The 16911-nt window shown below is 47.8% G+C and overlaps 1 protein-coding gene across 1 annotated transcript in view; it reads right to left on the bottom strand.

The window, feature by feature from the left end:
• Nucleotides 1–16911, bottom strand: part of LOC144610455 (bone morphogenetic protein 1-like) — a 143158-nt gene that overhangs the window by 37633 nt on the left and 88614 nt on the right. Inside the window, exons 7-8 of the mRNA XM_078429180.1 lie at nucleotides 16784–16889; nucleotides 9643–9767 (exon numbers count right to left, since the gene is read on the bottom strand). Of these exons, the coding sequence (XP_078285306.1) occupies nucleotides 9643–9767; nucleotides 16784–16889 (231 nt within the window). The remainder of the gene's footprint in view (nucleotides 1–9642; nucleotides 9768–16783; nucleotides 16890–16911) is intronic.

Consider the following 16911-nt stretch of genomic DNA (forward strand, 5'->3'; position numbering starts at 1 on the left):
CCAACTTCCTCACTCCCAAATAAGGGACAAAGGGTGACGTCACCGCCCTGCGCCCCAGTGACCTTACCCAGCCAGCGGCCACGTGCTCCCGCTCCACCAATGGGGCCGCCCGGGCGGGGTGAGGTCATGTGGGGCGTGGGGCGGTGACATCACCTTTTGTCCCTTATTTGGGAGTGAGGAAGTTGGCAACCCTAATGCTAGCCTCATCTGATTTGCCCTTCTACTGACACAGAGTGCTGGAGTAACTCAGCGGGTCAGGCAGCATCTCTGGAGAACATGGATAGATGATGTTTCGGGTTGGGACAATAGGCAATAGACAATAGGTGCAGGAGTAGGCAATTCGGCCCATCGAGCCAGCACCACCATTCAATGTGATCATGGCTGATAATTCTCAATCAGTCCCCCGTTCCTGCCTTCTCTCCATACCCCCTGACTCCGCTATCCTTAAGAGCTCTATCTAGCTCTCTCTTGAATGATTCTTCAGGTTGATGGGGGGGGGGAATCTGGAAGAGAGGTGGATGCAGGCCAAAGCCTTGCAAGGCAACTGATAGCTGGATACAGGTAAGCAGGAGATAGATACAAAATGCTGGAGTAACTCAGCAGGCCAGGCAACATCTGTGGAGAACATGGATAGGTGACGTTTCACAGAGTGCTGGAGTAACTCAGCGGGTCAGGCAGCATCTGTGGAGAACATGGATAGGTGACGTTTCAGGATCCCTCTTCAGAGTGAAGGAACCCTCTCCCTCTACAAACTATCTGAAGAAGGGTCCTGACCCAAAATGTCACCTATCCATGTTCTCCAGAGATGCTGCCTGACTCACATGGTTACTCCAGCACTTTGCATCTTTTTTTTGTAAACCAGCATCTGCAGTTCCTTTTATCCACATCTTGCCCTTTCTACAGACTGTGGACACCACCGAATCCACACAAGAGGGCATTGTCAGAATCCATCAGGAATAAAGTGCATTTAATAGGAGGAAGGATTTAAGAACCAGTCCCCCCCCCCCCCATTAGCACGACTTGGCACTTAGCTCATCGTGTAACTCTATGCAAGAGTTATAAATCTAACGAGGCGCGATTTTGTAGAAGGGGACCAGCCAGTTGCTTATTAACCTCTGAGGGTACAAACAATCCCGAAATGAAAACTGGGTCAGCGTCAGTCTGCAGCTGCCAGCGGACTTTTATTGCTGACTCGGCTTAACTGGAGAAGGTAATGAAAAACATATTGGGAATACCAAATACTCCTGCCAGTCAGTGACCCTTGCCACGGTTTCATTGCAGAGGAGTAGACAGAGTGCTCACATGGAGTGAACAAGATCACTGCCTTTACACGGGGCTTTTCTTTGTAACAGTACGTGCTGTTAAAGCTTTACGAGCACGTCTAATAAGTTCAAGACTAGATTGATGTACAGTAGCTGGGGTTGCCAACCTCCTCGCTCCCAAATACGGGACAAAGGGTGACGTCGCCGCCCCGCGCCCCACGTGACCTCACCCAGCCAGCGGCCACGTGCTCCCGCTCCACCACTGGCAGCCGCTGTTCTCCGGAGATGCTGCCTGACCCGCTGAGTTTCTCCAGCACTCTTCGAAGTCTGAAGAAGGGTCTCGACCCGAAACGTCACCCATTCCTTCTCTCCCGAGATGCTGCCTGACCCGCTGAGTTACTCCAGCATTTTGTGTCTACCTGCTTATTCTTGTATTTGTTCACGGCATTCAGAGAAACAGAGAAACCTACTGCACACGAGATCATTGTGCCTGTGCTAGTTCTTCCAAAGAGCTTTCGAGTTACTCCCAAGATAGACACGAAATACTGGAGCAACTCAGCGGGACAGTCAGCATCTCCGGAGAGAAGGAACGGGTGACGTTTCTGGTCGAGACCCTTCTTTAGACCTTTCTAGTTACTCCACTCCCTCCAACCTATCCTCAAAGCTCTGCATATTTTCCCCCCCCTTTTGAAGAAAATGTAGCAGAATTTCAAAAGCTCCCCCTCAATCTGCACACACCATCCATCAGAACCACAGATGTCTACAGCAACTCAGTGCTTTCAAAGAAAACCTCTTGGACTACGTTTTCTATTACTAAACTCAATTCCCAACCAAATGTTTAACCCGTTGTTTGCCTCCTCCATGGCGGTTCTTGCTCTCTGCATGTCTCACTGTGTTGATACGTGGCAGTGAATTCACTCTGCTGCACACGGTGGGAAACCACCATGAACCAAAACCAAAGAGCTTAGTTTAGTTTAGTTTAGAGACACAGTGTGGAAAGAGGCCCTTCGGCCCACCGGGTCCGCGCCGACCAGCGATCCCCGCACATTAACACTATCCTACACCCACTAGAGACAATTTTTACATTTACACCAAGCCAATTAACCTACAAACTTGCACGACTTTGGAGTGTGGGAGGAAACCGAAGATCTCGGAGAAAACCCACGCAGGTCTCGGGGAGAACGTACAAACTCCATACAGACAGCACCCGTAGTCAGGTTGGAACCCGGGTCTCCGGTGCTGCAAGCGCTGTAAGGCGGCAACTCTACCGCTGCGCCACCGTGCCGCACACTAATTTTAACCAAATGTTTAACCCGTTGTTTGCCTACGTGGGGTGGCTCTTGGTCTCTGCATGTATCACTGTGTTGATACGTGGCAGTGACTTCACTCTGCTCCACACTGTGGAGTACCAACATGAGCTCCCGCATTCACGAGAGAGCTAGATAGAGCTCTTAAGGTTAGCAGAGTCAGGGGGTATGGGGAGAAGGCAGGAACGGGGTACTGATTGAGAATGATCAGCCATGATCACATTGAATGGCGGTGCTGGCTCGAAGGGCCAAAGGGCCTCCTCCTGCACCTATTGTCTATTGTCTATTGAACCAAAGAGTTCGGGTACTGGCAACTCTGTCTCTACAACGCTCTCCAAACCCACTGATAGGACAAGTGTTCTCTCACAACTCAGCACCCACTCCACATCCCATATCCCCAACAGTGGCACTTATTACAGACACAAAATGCTGGAGTAACTCAGCGGTTCAGGCAGCATCTCTGGAGAGAAGGAATGGGTGACGTTTCTGGTCGAGACCCTTCTTCACGTCACCCATTCCTTCTCTCCAGAGATGCTGCCTGAGCCGCTGAGTTACTCCAGCATTTTGTGTCTGTCTTCGTTGTAAACCAGCACCTGCAGTTCCTTCCTAAACGGTCGCACCTATTACGCACAATGAGCTCCAGAGCAAGTGCCCATCACGTACAGGCCCAGCATCAGGGTCCTGAGGCAGACACCACCTTGAGTGTTCTCAGACCAAGAGTGCACACGCAGAGGGAAGGGAAGATGCAAGGATATTCTCAAAGCCCGAAAACCGTGACCTCCAGGTTCAAGAACAGCTTCTTCCCAGCAACCATCAGGCTCTTGAACACCACACAATACTAACCTCGCCGACACAGGGACATCTTCAAAGCTCTTTGTCTTTACTTGCACTTGTTGTTGTTCGTCCTTCGGGTTGGAAGATGACCATGGCTTCACTTTCAGTTGGAGGATTGGTGACTGTGCCAATCCGGGCCCGGAAGGCACGCCCACACGTAGGACACAAGTGGATGGGTGCTGCAGTGGAAGTGGAGGTAGCCCGGGCCTTGCGCGCGGTGCGTTTCCTCTGGGCCTCTGCAGTGCGTCTGTTCTCTGCTGCACGGGCTCCTGTGGTGAGCTTGCTACGCCATGTTGGACGGTCCAGAGCAAGAGACTCCCAAGTGCTGAGGTTGATGTCCAAGTCTTTGAGGGACACTTTGAGGCAGTCCTTAAACCGTTTCTTCTGTCCTCCTACTGAGCGCTTGCCCTGACACAGTTCTCCATACAGAAGCTGTTTTGGCAGTCGACTCTCGGGCATTCTGACAACATGGCCTGCCCATCTGGCTTGGGCTTTCCGTAGGAGGGTGTGGACGCTGGGGATTCCGGCACGTTCCAGGACCTCTGTGTCGGGAATTTTGTCCTGCCACCTGATGTGAAGGAGTCTGCGTAGGCAGCTCAAGTGAAAGTGGCTGAGCTGTTTGGCATGTCTGCTGTAGACAGTCTAGGTCTCACTGGCCCCGACACTCATCTTCAAAGCTCTTTGTCTTTGCTTGCACCATTATACTTACCTTGTGTTATGGTCATTAATTTATTGTATTATCATTATTAGATATTGATTGATTTAAAAAAAATTAGTATTGTCTTTTATATTGTCTTTAATATTGTCTTTTTACCTATTTTTAATATTGTCTTTTTACCTTACTAATGTCATTTTTTATCTTATTTATCCTTGGAATATTATTGCTGAGGTGACCCGTTGTCTTGTCAAATACATTACCTTTGACCCTGTGCCAACCTACATATGACAAATAACATTTATTATTATTATTATTATTATTTGGTCTCCTAATCTGAGGAAAGACATTCTAGCCTTAGAGGGAGTACAGAGAAGGTTCACCAGATTGATCCCTGGGATGGCGGGACTTTCATATGAGGAAAGACTGGATAGACTAGGCTTATACTCACTGGAATTTAGAAGACTGAGGGCGGATATTATTGAAACATATAAAATTCTTAAGGGGTTGGAGAGGCTAGATGCGGGAAGATTGTTCCCGATGTTGGGGAAGTTCAGAACCAGGGGACACAGCTTAAGGATAAGGGGGAATGAATCACCCTTCTTCATGGCTGATCATTCTCAATCAGTACCCCGTTCCTGCCTTCTCCCCATACCCCCTGACTCCGCTATCCTTAAGAGCTCTATCCAGCTCTCTCTTGAATGCATTCAGAGAATTGGCCTCCACTGCCTTCTGAGGCAGAGAATTCCACAGATTTACAACTCTCTGACTGAAAAAGTTTTTCCTCATCTCAGTTCTAAATGGCCTACCCCTTATTCTTAAACGGTGGCCCCTTGTTCTGGACTCCCCCAACATTGGGAACATGATTCCTGCCTCTAACGTGTCCAACCCCTTAATAATCTTATACGTTTCGATAAGATCTCCTCTCATCCTTCTAAATTCCAGTGTAACAATGGCCTGTTTCCTTTATCATCGTCACTTTTTTGCACATCTTTCAATCATTAGTTCTATATCTCTCTACATCACCGTCTATATCTCTTGTTTTCCTTTTCCCAGACTCTCAGTCTGAAGAAACATCAGCTATTCCTTTTCTCCAGAGATGCTGCCTGCCCCGCTGAGTTACAGGCCAACTTTTTGTGTCCATCTTCGGCATCTCTGGAGAACATAGATTGGTGGTGTTTTTGGTCAGACCCTTCTTCAGACACTTCTTGGAAACTTCTTGATATGAAGTATTGCAAACAGTTCTGGTCACCACAACACAGGAGGCTTTGGAGAAGGTGCAGAGGGGTTTTACAGGAATGCTGCCTGGATTGGAGGGTTTCAGCTACTGGGAGAGGTTGGATAGATGTGCCTTCATGTTCAGTTATGGTCATATAGTCACACAATGTGGAAACAGGCCCAACTTGTCCACACCGGCCAACGTACTCCATCTACACTAGTCCCACACGTTTGGCCCATTCCCCTCTAAACCTGTAGGAAAAAACTGTAGATGCTGGTTTAAATTGAAGGTATTTATTCACAAAATGCTGGAGTAACTCAGCGGGTCAGGCAGCATCTCTGGAGAGGAATGGGTGACGTTTCGGGTCAAGGCCCTTCTTCAGACTGAAGAAGGGTCACGACCCGAAACGTCACCCATTCCTTCTCTCCAGAGATGCTGCCTGTCCCGCTGAGTTACTCTAGCATTTTGTGTCTACCTTCCCTCTAAACCTATCCTATCCATGCTGTTGTAGTACCTGCCTCAACCACCTCCTCCGGCAACTCGTTCCCTACACCCACCACCCTCTGCATGAAAAGGTTGCCCCTCAGGTTCCTATTAATTCTCTCCCCCCTCACTTTAAACCTGTGTCTTTTCATTCTTGATTTCCCAAGTCTGGGTAAAACACTCTGTGCATTTACCCGATCTATTCCCCTCGTGGTCTTATACACTTCTGTATGATCGCCACTCATCCCCCAGTGGCTAGCATGAATCCACCCACCCTCTGTTTCAGCAGAATGAAGATTGGGGTTTGAATGCTGCTGATATATCACCCTGTCAATGGAACTACTGGTGATTTATTAGTAACATTAACAGCATCTCAAATTTTCAGAAGTACAGAGTTTTCTTTGTATCCGGCCTGCTGTGTGACATGCGGCCTGCTGCGGTTGGAATTAAGTTAGCCTGAGCACTCATTGCCTTTTCCAGTGTACTTTCTAACAAAGGAGTGCTGCACATTGAAGGAAGTAAGCAGCCACAGAGAGATTGTTCCAAGTTTGCGTGACATTTCTTCATACTTTCAGCCCGTGCAAACAATACCAAATGACAACATCAGACCGCACCTGGAGTACTGTGTGCAGTTTTGGTCTCCAAATTTGAGGAAGGATATTCTTGCTATTGAGGGCGTGCAGCGTAGGTTTACTAGGTTAATTCCCGGAATGGCGGGACTGTCGTATGTTGAAAGACTGGAGCAACTAGGCTTGTATATACTGGAATTTAGAAGGAGGAGAGGGGATCTTATCGAAACGTATAAGATTACTAAGGGGTTGGACACGTTAGAGGCAGGAAACATGTTCCCAATGTCGGGGGAGTCCAGAACAAGGGGCCACAGTTTAAGAATAAGGGGCAGGCCATTTAGAACTGAGATGAGGAAAAACTTTTTCAGTCAGAGAGTTGTGAATCTGTGGAATTCTCTGCCTCAGAAGGCAGTGGAGGCCAATTCTCTGAATGCATTCAAGAGAGAGCTGGATAGAGCTCTTAAGGATAGCGGAGTCAGGGGGTATGGGGAGAAGGCAGGAACGGGGTACTGATTGAGAATGATCAGCCATGATCACATTGAATGGTGGTGCTGGCTCGAAGGGCCGAATGGCCTCCTCCTGCACCTATTGTCTATTGTCCTTTTCTCCAGAGATGCTGCCTGACCCTCTGAGTTACTCTGGCACTTTGTGCCTTTTACACATGAAGTGTGCCTGGTCTGCTCTGATTCTGGTTCATGGCTATTATTACAGTCCTCTCCGCCCCACTGATTACCTTCTCATCTGACTTTCCATTTATCTAAACATCATTCCCTGCAGTTATCCCGTGCTAGTGATGTTTGCTTTTTTATGTCGGAGTACGGGGAATAGTGAGTGCCTTGTTGGTTTCCAACTTGCATTTGCCAAGAAGCGAGGAAAAATCAATACACAGTGTTAATTTGATTTCCGCCAAAGAGGATTAAGTGATTAGAAACGTTGCAACCAACAGCATTTGCCAGTTGAGCAGAGTATATTGTATTACAGAATCCTCTTAATGCTAAAGTCCCCATAAGAATGTTCTGTTTGGGAAGAAACTGCAAGTGCTGGTTTAAACCGAAGATAGACACAGAAAGCTGGAGTAACTCAGCGGGCCAGACAGCACCTCTGGAGAAAAGGAATAGGTGACAATAGACAATAGATGCATGAGTAGGCCATTCGGCCCTCCGAGCCAGCACCGCCATTCAATGTGATCATGGCTGATCATCCACAATCAGTACCCCGTTCCTGCCTTCTCCCCATACCCCCTGATCCCGCTATCATTAAGAGCTCTATCTAACTCTCTCTTGAAAGCATCCAGAGAATTAGCCTCCACTGCCTTCTGAGGCAGAGAATTCCAAAGATTTACAACTCTCTGAGTGAAAAAGTTTGTCCTCATCTCCGTTCTAAATGGCCTACCCCTTATTCTTAAACTGTGGCCCCTGGTTCTGGACTCCCCCAACATTAGGAACATGTTTCCTGCCTCTAACGTGTCCAATCCCTTAACAATCTTATATGTTTCAATAAGATCCCCTCTCATCCTTCTAAATTCTAGTGTACAAGCCTAGTCACTCCAGTCTTTCAACATACGACGGTCCCGCCATTCCGGGAATTAACCTGGTGAACCTACGCTGCACACCCTTAATAACAAGAATGTCCTTCCTCAAATATGGAGACCAAAACTGCACACAGTACTCCAGGTGCGGTCTGGCGTTTCAGGTCGAGACTCTTCTTCAGACTGAGAGTCCGGGGGAAAGGGAAACGTGAGATATAGACAATAGACAATAGGTGGAGGAGTAGGCCATTCGGCCCTTCGAGCCTGTACGCACCGCCATTCAATGTGATCATGGCTGATCATATAAACGGTGATACAGAGAGATATAGAACAAATGATTGAACGATGTGCAAAAAAGTAACGATGATAAAGGCCATTGTTAGCTGTGAAAATGAGGTGCAGACAATGAGACTCAACAAGGTGACTATGAAGCTGGAATGGATGAAAAAGTAGGATAACAGAACTAGTGTAATGGTTGGTGTGGACTCGGTGGGCTGAAGGGCTTGTTTCCATGCTGTATCTATAAAATAAACTAAACTTAGTTTATAAATAAATTAGGTGTTCGGGCCCTCAGCTTAAAGTTTATAGGATGAAGACCTGCTATAAATGCCAACAATATGTATACCAGTTACTCCATGCTGAGTTGCTCCAGCATTTTGTGAATAAATATCTTCGATTTGTACCAGCATCTGCAGTTATTTTCTTATACAATATGTATACCAGCACTTTTTAGTCTACGAAGAAGGCACTGCCTGTTAGGGTTGCCAACTTCCTCACGCCCAAATACGCGACAAGGTGACGTCACCGCCCCGCGCCCCACGTGACCTCACCCAGCCAGCGGCCACGTGCTCCCGCTCCACCAATGGCTGCCGCCATTGATGGAGCGGGAGCACGTGGCCGCTGGCTGGGTGAGGTCACGTGGGGCGCGGGGCGGTGACGACACCCTTTGCCCCTTATTTGGGAGCGAGGAAGTTGGCAACCCTACTAATACGGCGACAAGGGCGGTCCCATACGGGACAAACCAATTTAGCCCAAAATACGGGATGTCCCGGCTAATACAGGACAGTTGGCCAACTCTAACTGCAACTGAACTGTATGGAAAAAGAAGTTCACTGTTTTTTCGAAACACGTGACAATAAACCACCATTGAAACATAGAAACATAGAAAATAGGTGCAGGAGTAGGCCATTCGGCCCTTCGAGCCTGCACCGCCATTCAATATGATCATAGCTGATCATCCAGCTCAGTAACCTGTACCTGCCTTCTCTCCATACCCCTGATTCCTTTAGCCACAAGGGCCACATCTAACTCCCTCTTAAATATAGCCAATGAACTGGTCTCAACTACCTTCTGTGGCAGAGAATTCCACAGACTCACCACTCTCTGTGTGAAGAAATGTTTTCTCATATCGGTCCTAAAAGACTTCCCCCTTATCCTTAAGCTGTGACCCCTGGTTCTGGACTTCCCCAACATCGGGAACAATCTTCCCGCATTTAGCCTCTCCAACCCCTTAAGAATGTTATATGTTTCTATAAGATCCCCCCTCAGTCTTCTAAATTCCAGCGAGTACAAGCCTAGTCTATCCAGTCTTTCTTCATATGAATGTCCCGCCATCCCAGGGATCAATCTGGTGAACCTTCTCTGTACTCCCTTCCCTCTAAGGCAAGAGGGAGTACAGAGAAGAGGAACGTGAAGAACTATTATGCGATCCCTCTTTGACCTGCTGTCTTTGTCCCCGGCTACCTGTGACCATCCCGCCTTCCAGCCCTGCTCGGCCCACCTCACCTGGACACCTGTACAGCTTCCGAGCCTGGCTGATGTCCCCCTTGCTCAGTCGCGTCCGCTGTCCGATCGGGGGCCGGGCGCCATTGTCATTGTACTGAGGAAGAATGGTGTCCAGGAAAATACCCCTGAGGGGGGAAAAGCAATCCGTTAGTCAGCGTGGAGCTTCGTCCTCCCGGTAGAGTCAGTCAAAGAGTCTTTCAGAGTGGAAACAGGCCCTAAAAGGCCCAGCATGCCCATGCCGGCCAACAAGTCGGAAGAAGGGTCTCTTTTTCCAGAGATGCTACCTGACCCATACACTGTATACAATAGACAATAGACAATAGGTGCAGGACGAGGCCATTCGGCCCTTCGAGCCAGCACCGCCATTCAATGTGATCATGACTGATCATTCTCAATCAGTACCCCGTTCCTGCCTTCTCCCCATACCCCCTGACTCTGCTATCCTTAAGAGCTCTATCTAGCTCTCTCTTGAATGCATTCAGAGAATTGGCCTCCACTGCCTTCTGAGGCAGAGAATTCCACAGATTCACAACTCTCTGACTGAAAAGGTTTTTCCTCATCTCAGTTCTAAATGGCCTATCCCTTATTCTTAAACTGTGGCCCCTTGTTCTGGACTCCCCCAACATTGGGAACATGTTTCCTGCCTCTAATGTGTCCAACCCCTTAATAACCTTATACGTTTCGATACACTGGAATTTAGAAGGATGAGAGGGGATCTTATCGAAACGTATAAGATTATTAAGGGGTTGGACACGTTAGAGGCAGGAAACATGTTCCCAATATTGGGGGAGTTCAGAACCATTGGCCACAGTTTAAGAATAAGGGGTAGGCCATTTAGAACTGAGATGAGGAGAAACATTTTCAGTCAGAGAGTTGTGAATCTGTGGAATTCTCTGCCTCAGAAGACAGTGGAGGCCAATTCTCTGAATGCATTCAAGAGAGAGCTAGATAGAGCTCTTAAGGATAGCAGAGTCAGGGGGTATGGGAAGAAGGCAGGAACGGGGTAGTGATTGAGAATGATCAGCCATGATCACATTGAATGGCGGTGCTGGCTCGAAGGGCCGAATGGCCTCCTCCTGCACCTATTGTCTATTGACCCGCTGAGTTACTTCAGCTTTTTGTGTCTATCTGCGTTTGGCAGATGTAACATAAATAGACAGGTTATGGTGTGGAAAAAATGGCGACTCAAGTGAAATCTACTATTCTACACCGATGTACTTAAGTATGATTATGTCTATGCAGAGTACATAGTAGTGTTACTGAACTGTAAGTTAAAAAAGGAATTTCACTGGGGAATATATAAGATAGACACAAAATGTTGGAGTAACTCAGCGGGACAGGCAGCATCTCTGTAGAGAAGGAATGGGCGACGTTTCGGGTCGAGACCCTTCTTCAGACCAAACCTGGGTATCTGGCAGCCCGGGGCAGCAGCACTACCCGCTGCGCCGCCTATGTCCATGAGGAATCTTTGCAGCAGTGCAAATATCAAAGGAAACATCAAAAGGGGCAACTGGTTGCCTGAAACATTCAGATTCACCCTGCACCTGTGGAAGTCTCCAACTCGTGTTCCTTTAGACGAACATTAGACTTTACTTTTGTGATACAGCGCAGAAATAGGCCGTTCAGCCCTGAACACAGCCATCTGTGGCAATGAATTCCACAGAATCAGCTCCCTCTGGCTAAAGAAATTCATCCTCGTCTCCTTCCCAAAGGTACGTCCTTTCATTCCGAGGCTGTGCCCCCAGGTCCTCCAGCACATTGTGTTTCGTTCAGGAATTGGAATAACCCGACCTTGTTGCCTCTGGAATTGTAACCATGCATTCATTAATCCTGCACAGTCAAAGGAGATATCGTCTGGATCAGAGTTGAACCAAGGACCTGCCTGCTCTTGTAGATCCATGTACAAGATTCCACGCCACCGCTCAAAGAGCAGGGAGTCTTCCCTGCGAGATGAGGAGGAACCAGAGGTACAGCACAGGAACAGGCCCTTCGGCCCATGAGGCCTGTGCCGACCACGATCAGGGCTGCCAACTGTCCCATATTAGCCGGAACATCCCTTATTTTGGGCTACATTGGTTTGTCCCGTAAGGGACCGCCCTTGTCCCTTATTAGTAGGGTTGCCAACTTCCTCGCTCCCAAATAAGGGACAAAGGATGACGGTCACCACCCCGCGCCCCACGTGACCTCACCCGGCCAGCGGCCACGTGCTCCCGCTCCACCAATGGCTTCCGCCATTGGTGGAGCGGGAGCACGTGGCCGCTGGCCGGGTGAGGTCACGTGGGGCGCGCGGCGATGACGCCACCTAGTCCCGTATTTGGGAGCGAGGAAGTTGGCAACCCTAACCATGATGCCAGTTTAAGTGGCACATCCGCCAACACAAGCTCCATATATCTGCACCCCCCTGCCTGTTCGTGTCTCTGTCTAAATGCTTTGAAAATGTTGTGATCATATCTTCTCCCACTATCTCCCCAGTCAGCACGTTCCAGGCACAGGTCACTCTCTTTACATTAAAACAGATATAGAGTCCCAGAGCTGGAATGTAATCTTATACAGCTGCAGCCTAATTTCCTTTGTGTGCACACAGCATCTTGTGTTTTCATTTTACTAATGCAATTAATCTGTTCTTTATCACTCTGCTTTGCTGCGCATATGTGAGCTGACACATGTTCTTTTTTTACGATTGTGATCAGACTGATTTCCAGGTGCTTGCGGCCTGCGGTTGTGAAAGGCGCTATGTAAATGCAAGTTCGTCCTCATTGAAAGATGCGCCTGGGTAAATGGCGGCGGCAGTCTCGGCACGTGGAGGCATCGGGCCCAGTATTGTTTGGTGCGTTAGTCGCCAGGGTCTCCCAGGCCGTTTCGATGTGGGAAATCGCATCCAACGACAAGCACTGGCCTTGGCATCAAAACTCAAAAAAGGCTCGCTGAAACCACAACACTTTGGATTCAATTACAACCACTTTTGAAATGAGCTACAATGTTTTGTTTGGATCAGTACTGTGGGCAGGGTACTTGTTTTGCAAAGCTGAAGCTGGAGGCTTTACAGACTGATGACACAGGGCCACGCAGTGCTTTGCATCTCACCAGTCCTAGCTTTCAAACATCGACCAAATTCGATGACTTTAGAGTCTCAGACGGCCGCGGTGGCGCAGCGGTAGAGTTGCCGCCTCACAGCGCTTGCAGCGCCGGAGATCCGGGTTCCACCCCAACCACGGGCGCTGTCTATACGGAGTTTGTACGTTCTCCTCGTGACCGCGTGGGTTTTCTCCGAGATCTTCAGTTTCCTCCCACAGTCCAAAGAAGTAAATATTTCGTAGGTTAATTGGCTTTGCATTAGTGTAAATTGTCCCTAGTGTGTGTAGGATAGTGTTAGTGTTCGGGGATTGCTGGTCGATTGCTGGTCGATTGCTGGGCTAAAGGGCCTGTTTCCACGCTGTATCTCTAAACTAAACTAAACCTGTACAATATCTACTCCATCAGCCCGAAGAAGGGTCCTGTCCTGAAATGTGATCTCTCCATTCCCTCCACAGATACTGCCTGACCCACTGAGTTCCTCCAGCACTTTCTGTTTGGCCAAGATTCCAGCATCTACAGTCCCTTGTGCCTTTGGAAATAATCTCTGAGATTTCCACAGTTCTAGGTCTGTAACGAGGACCAGCAAGAAATAGGTTAAATAAATCCAACAGTTCAAGCTAATCTGACCAATCTGTCCACATTCTAGTAACAGGTAGACACAAGAAACTGGAGTAACTCAGCAGGACAGGCAGTATCTCTGGAGAGAAGGAATAACTCTGGAGGGAAGGAATGGGTGACGTTTCGGGTCGAGACCCTTTTTCAGGCACAACAGACAACAGGTCACAGGTTAAACACAGGTGGTGATCAAGTTGAGTGGAGGTATAGTAAGAATGAATGCAATGAGTGAAAGTGTTGAATGGGAAGGAACATTTGCTGGCATTAAAGAGCAGAGTTTAGCTGGCATAAATATAAAGAGATGAGAGAGGCTTGTTAAATATTCTGAACATCAGCCACATGTACTGCACTGAGCCAGCAGTGTGTCACGCAGGCAGGAAGGAGCACAGGGTTCACTCAGTCTGAGAAACTGCATTCCCCATCAAATCACTAAATAATAAACTCACCTCAGGCAGAAAACTAACTCCAGCGCTCGATTCTCTACTTGTATCGTTTAAATACTGCCCCCCCCCCCCCCCAGCCAGACAGAATGTGTAAGAGGGAACTGCAGGTGCTGGTTTACACCGAAGGTAGACACAAAATGCTGGAGTAACTCAGCGGGACAGGCAGCATCTCAGGAGAGAAGGAATGGTTGACGTTTCGGGTCAAGACCCTTCTTCAGACTGACAACTGGCTGGGGTGCTTGCTGGCAGGTATAATTCACCAAAGCCCAAGGATACAGAGAGGCAACATGTTCAGCCAACTGTTGTGCACTGTAAGTGTAAGAAAATAACTGCAGATGCTGGTACAATCCGAAGGTATTTATTTCACAAAATGCTGGAGTAACTCAGCGGGGCAGGCAGCATCTCAGGAGAGAAGGAATGCATTCCTTCCATCCCGAGATGCTGCCTGTCCCGCTGAGTTACTCCAGCATTTTGTGTCCGTCTTCGATGTAAACCAGCATCTGCAGTTCATTCCTGAACACACTACCTTCATTGTTGCTGGTTAATTCAAATATCGAACTCTCTGACTACTTACCGAATGCACATTGAGAATCAGCATGGGAGTTAAACAAGAAACAAACAGCGATCACTGTTATCTACCAGTCAAAGGGATATAGGGCCATGACAGGCCCTTCGGCCCATTGAGTCCATGCCGGCCATCAACCACCCATTTGCACTATTAAATTACTCCCATTAAAAAAAATCACAGTTTTTATTTTTGACCTGCTGAGTTACTCCAGTACTTTGTGTCTTTTTTGTACGCCAGCATCTGCCGTTCCTTGTGCCTACATACCATTTGCCTTCCTGAAATGCTTTCTGTAGCTGCCAGTTTAACTTTCAATGAACGCACAGGAGCGACAGACAATGGAATCTTGAACAAAACACAGAGTGATGGAGGAACTCAGCGGGTCAGGCAGCATCTGTGGAGGAGATGGATATGCAACGTGTCGGGTTGGGATCCTTCTTTGGTCCCTTCATCAATCTGAAAAAGGGTCTCAACCTGATGCCAGCTTAAACCCATTTCCGCTACCTGCCCGGGTTCCATAGCTCTCCATTCCCTCTCCATTTTACCCACAGATGCTGCCCTGCTAAGGTCCTCCAATTCCCTTTTGTTCTGCTTAATTTTCAATGAATGGGGCATAAAGACTCCAGTCTGTTTGAAGGCGGACAATCTTCCATGGCTCACCGTATAAAAAATATTCACCTTTCTTATTTTTCAACTGAAGCGAATGTTTCCACAATATGTTCTTACCCATTAACTTACCTTAGCTTTATCCCTCCAAACCCTGTTCCCTCCCAAAATTTGAGGAAGGATATTCTTGCTATTGAGGGCGTGCAGCGTAGGTTTACTAGGTTAATTCCCGGAATGGCAGGACTGTCATATGTTGAAAGACTGGAGCGACTAGGCTTGTATACACTGGAATTTAGGATGAGAGGGGATCTTATCGAAACGTATAAGATTATTAAGGGGTTGGACACGTTAGAGGCAGGAAACATGTTCCCAATGTTGGGGGAGTCCAGAACCAGGGGCCACAGTTTAAGAATAAGGGGTAGGCCATTTAGAACGGAGATGAGGAAAAACCTTTTCAGTCAGAGAGTTGTGAATCTGTGGAATTCTCTGCCTCAGAAGGCAGTGGAAGCCAATTCTCTGAATGCATTCAAGTGAGAGCTAGATAGAGCTCTTAAGGATAGCGGAGTCAGGGGGTACGGGGAGAAGGCAGGAACGGGGTACTGATTGAGAATGATCAGCCATGATCACATTGAATGGTGGTGCTGGCTTGAAGGGCCGAATGGCCTACTCCTGCACCTATTGTCTATTGTCTATAAAATGACGAGAGCAAAATGTGATTCCCACCACAACAGAGACATTGAAGCCATGTACGTACACTTCAGTGGTAGTTCCTGATTCGTTTCCTTTGACCACAATACATTCTGCAGTTCCAGATGTGCAGGAAGGAACTGCAGATGCTGGTTTAAACCGAAGATAGACACAAAAAGCTGGAGTAACACAGCAGGACAGGCAGCATCTCTGGAAAAAAGGAACAGGGGTCAAGACCCTTCTTCTGCCAGGGGTCAAGACCCTTCTTCTGTCAGAGGAAAGGGAAACAAAATTTTCTCTGGAGATGCTGTGTGACCCGCTGAGTTACTCCAGCTTTTTGTGTCTGTCTACAATTCCAGATGTCAGCCACAGACTGTGGCTCCCACACTGACAAAGCAAATCTATTTGACTCACACAAGCAGCCTGAAGCAGTGTGACTGTAAAACTAGACATTGTCATACCACACACAATTAATTGCCACAAACATCATCCAAGCATATATACATACAAGGAATTTGCACCAAGGCAAATTCCGTGTACGTATATATACTTGGCTAATAAAATGTATTCAATTCAATTAAATTCAATTCAAATAGACCACTGAGGAAGGAAATTGTAATGTGGTTTTGCATTTAATCAAGCTGCTTCTAAATAGTGGATATCTAGTTTAACCTTGGTACACAGTGTATTTATCAGTCTGAAGAAGGGTCTCGACCAGAAATGTCACCCATTCCTTCTCTCCAGAGTTGCTGCCTGACCCACTGAGTTACTCCAGCATTTTATGTCTAACTTGCATTTATATAAAAGCCTTTCACAACCTCACAATGTTTGTGTAAGAGAAAAACTGCAGATGCTGGTTAAAATCGAAGGTAGACACAAAATGCTGGAGTAACTCAGTGGGTCAGGCAGCATCTCGGGAGAGAGAAGGAATGGGTGACGTTTCGGGCCGAGACCCTTCTTCAGACAATTAGTTTAAGTTGGCATCATGTTCAGACGGACATTGAGGACTCCTGTGTTCTACGTTGATCTACCCGAGAGGAAGTGATGGGATTGAGGAGGGGGGGAATAAGAATGAGGAGAGGTGAATGTTAGTAAAATCAACGTCTCAACGCGAGAGGGCAAACCACGTGTGGGAAAGTTTGGGACAAACCTGGAGAAGGTGTTCCGGGCGTAGTGCATGATACTGTCAAAGTCATACATTTCTCCCAGCGAGTCCACTTCCTCTGGCTCCATCTTCAGAAAGTTGTACTCTTGCCCTGCGACGGATTCCAGTGAATT

This window comes from Rhinoraja longicauda, chromosome 36 (assembly GCF_053455715.1).
Source record: "Rhinoraja longicauda isolate Sanriku21f chromosome 36, sRhiLon1.1, whole genome shotgun sequence".
NCBI lineage: Eukaryota > Metazoa > Chordata > Chondrichthyes > Rajiformes > Arhynchobatidae > Rhinoraja > Rhinoraja longicauda.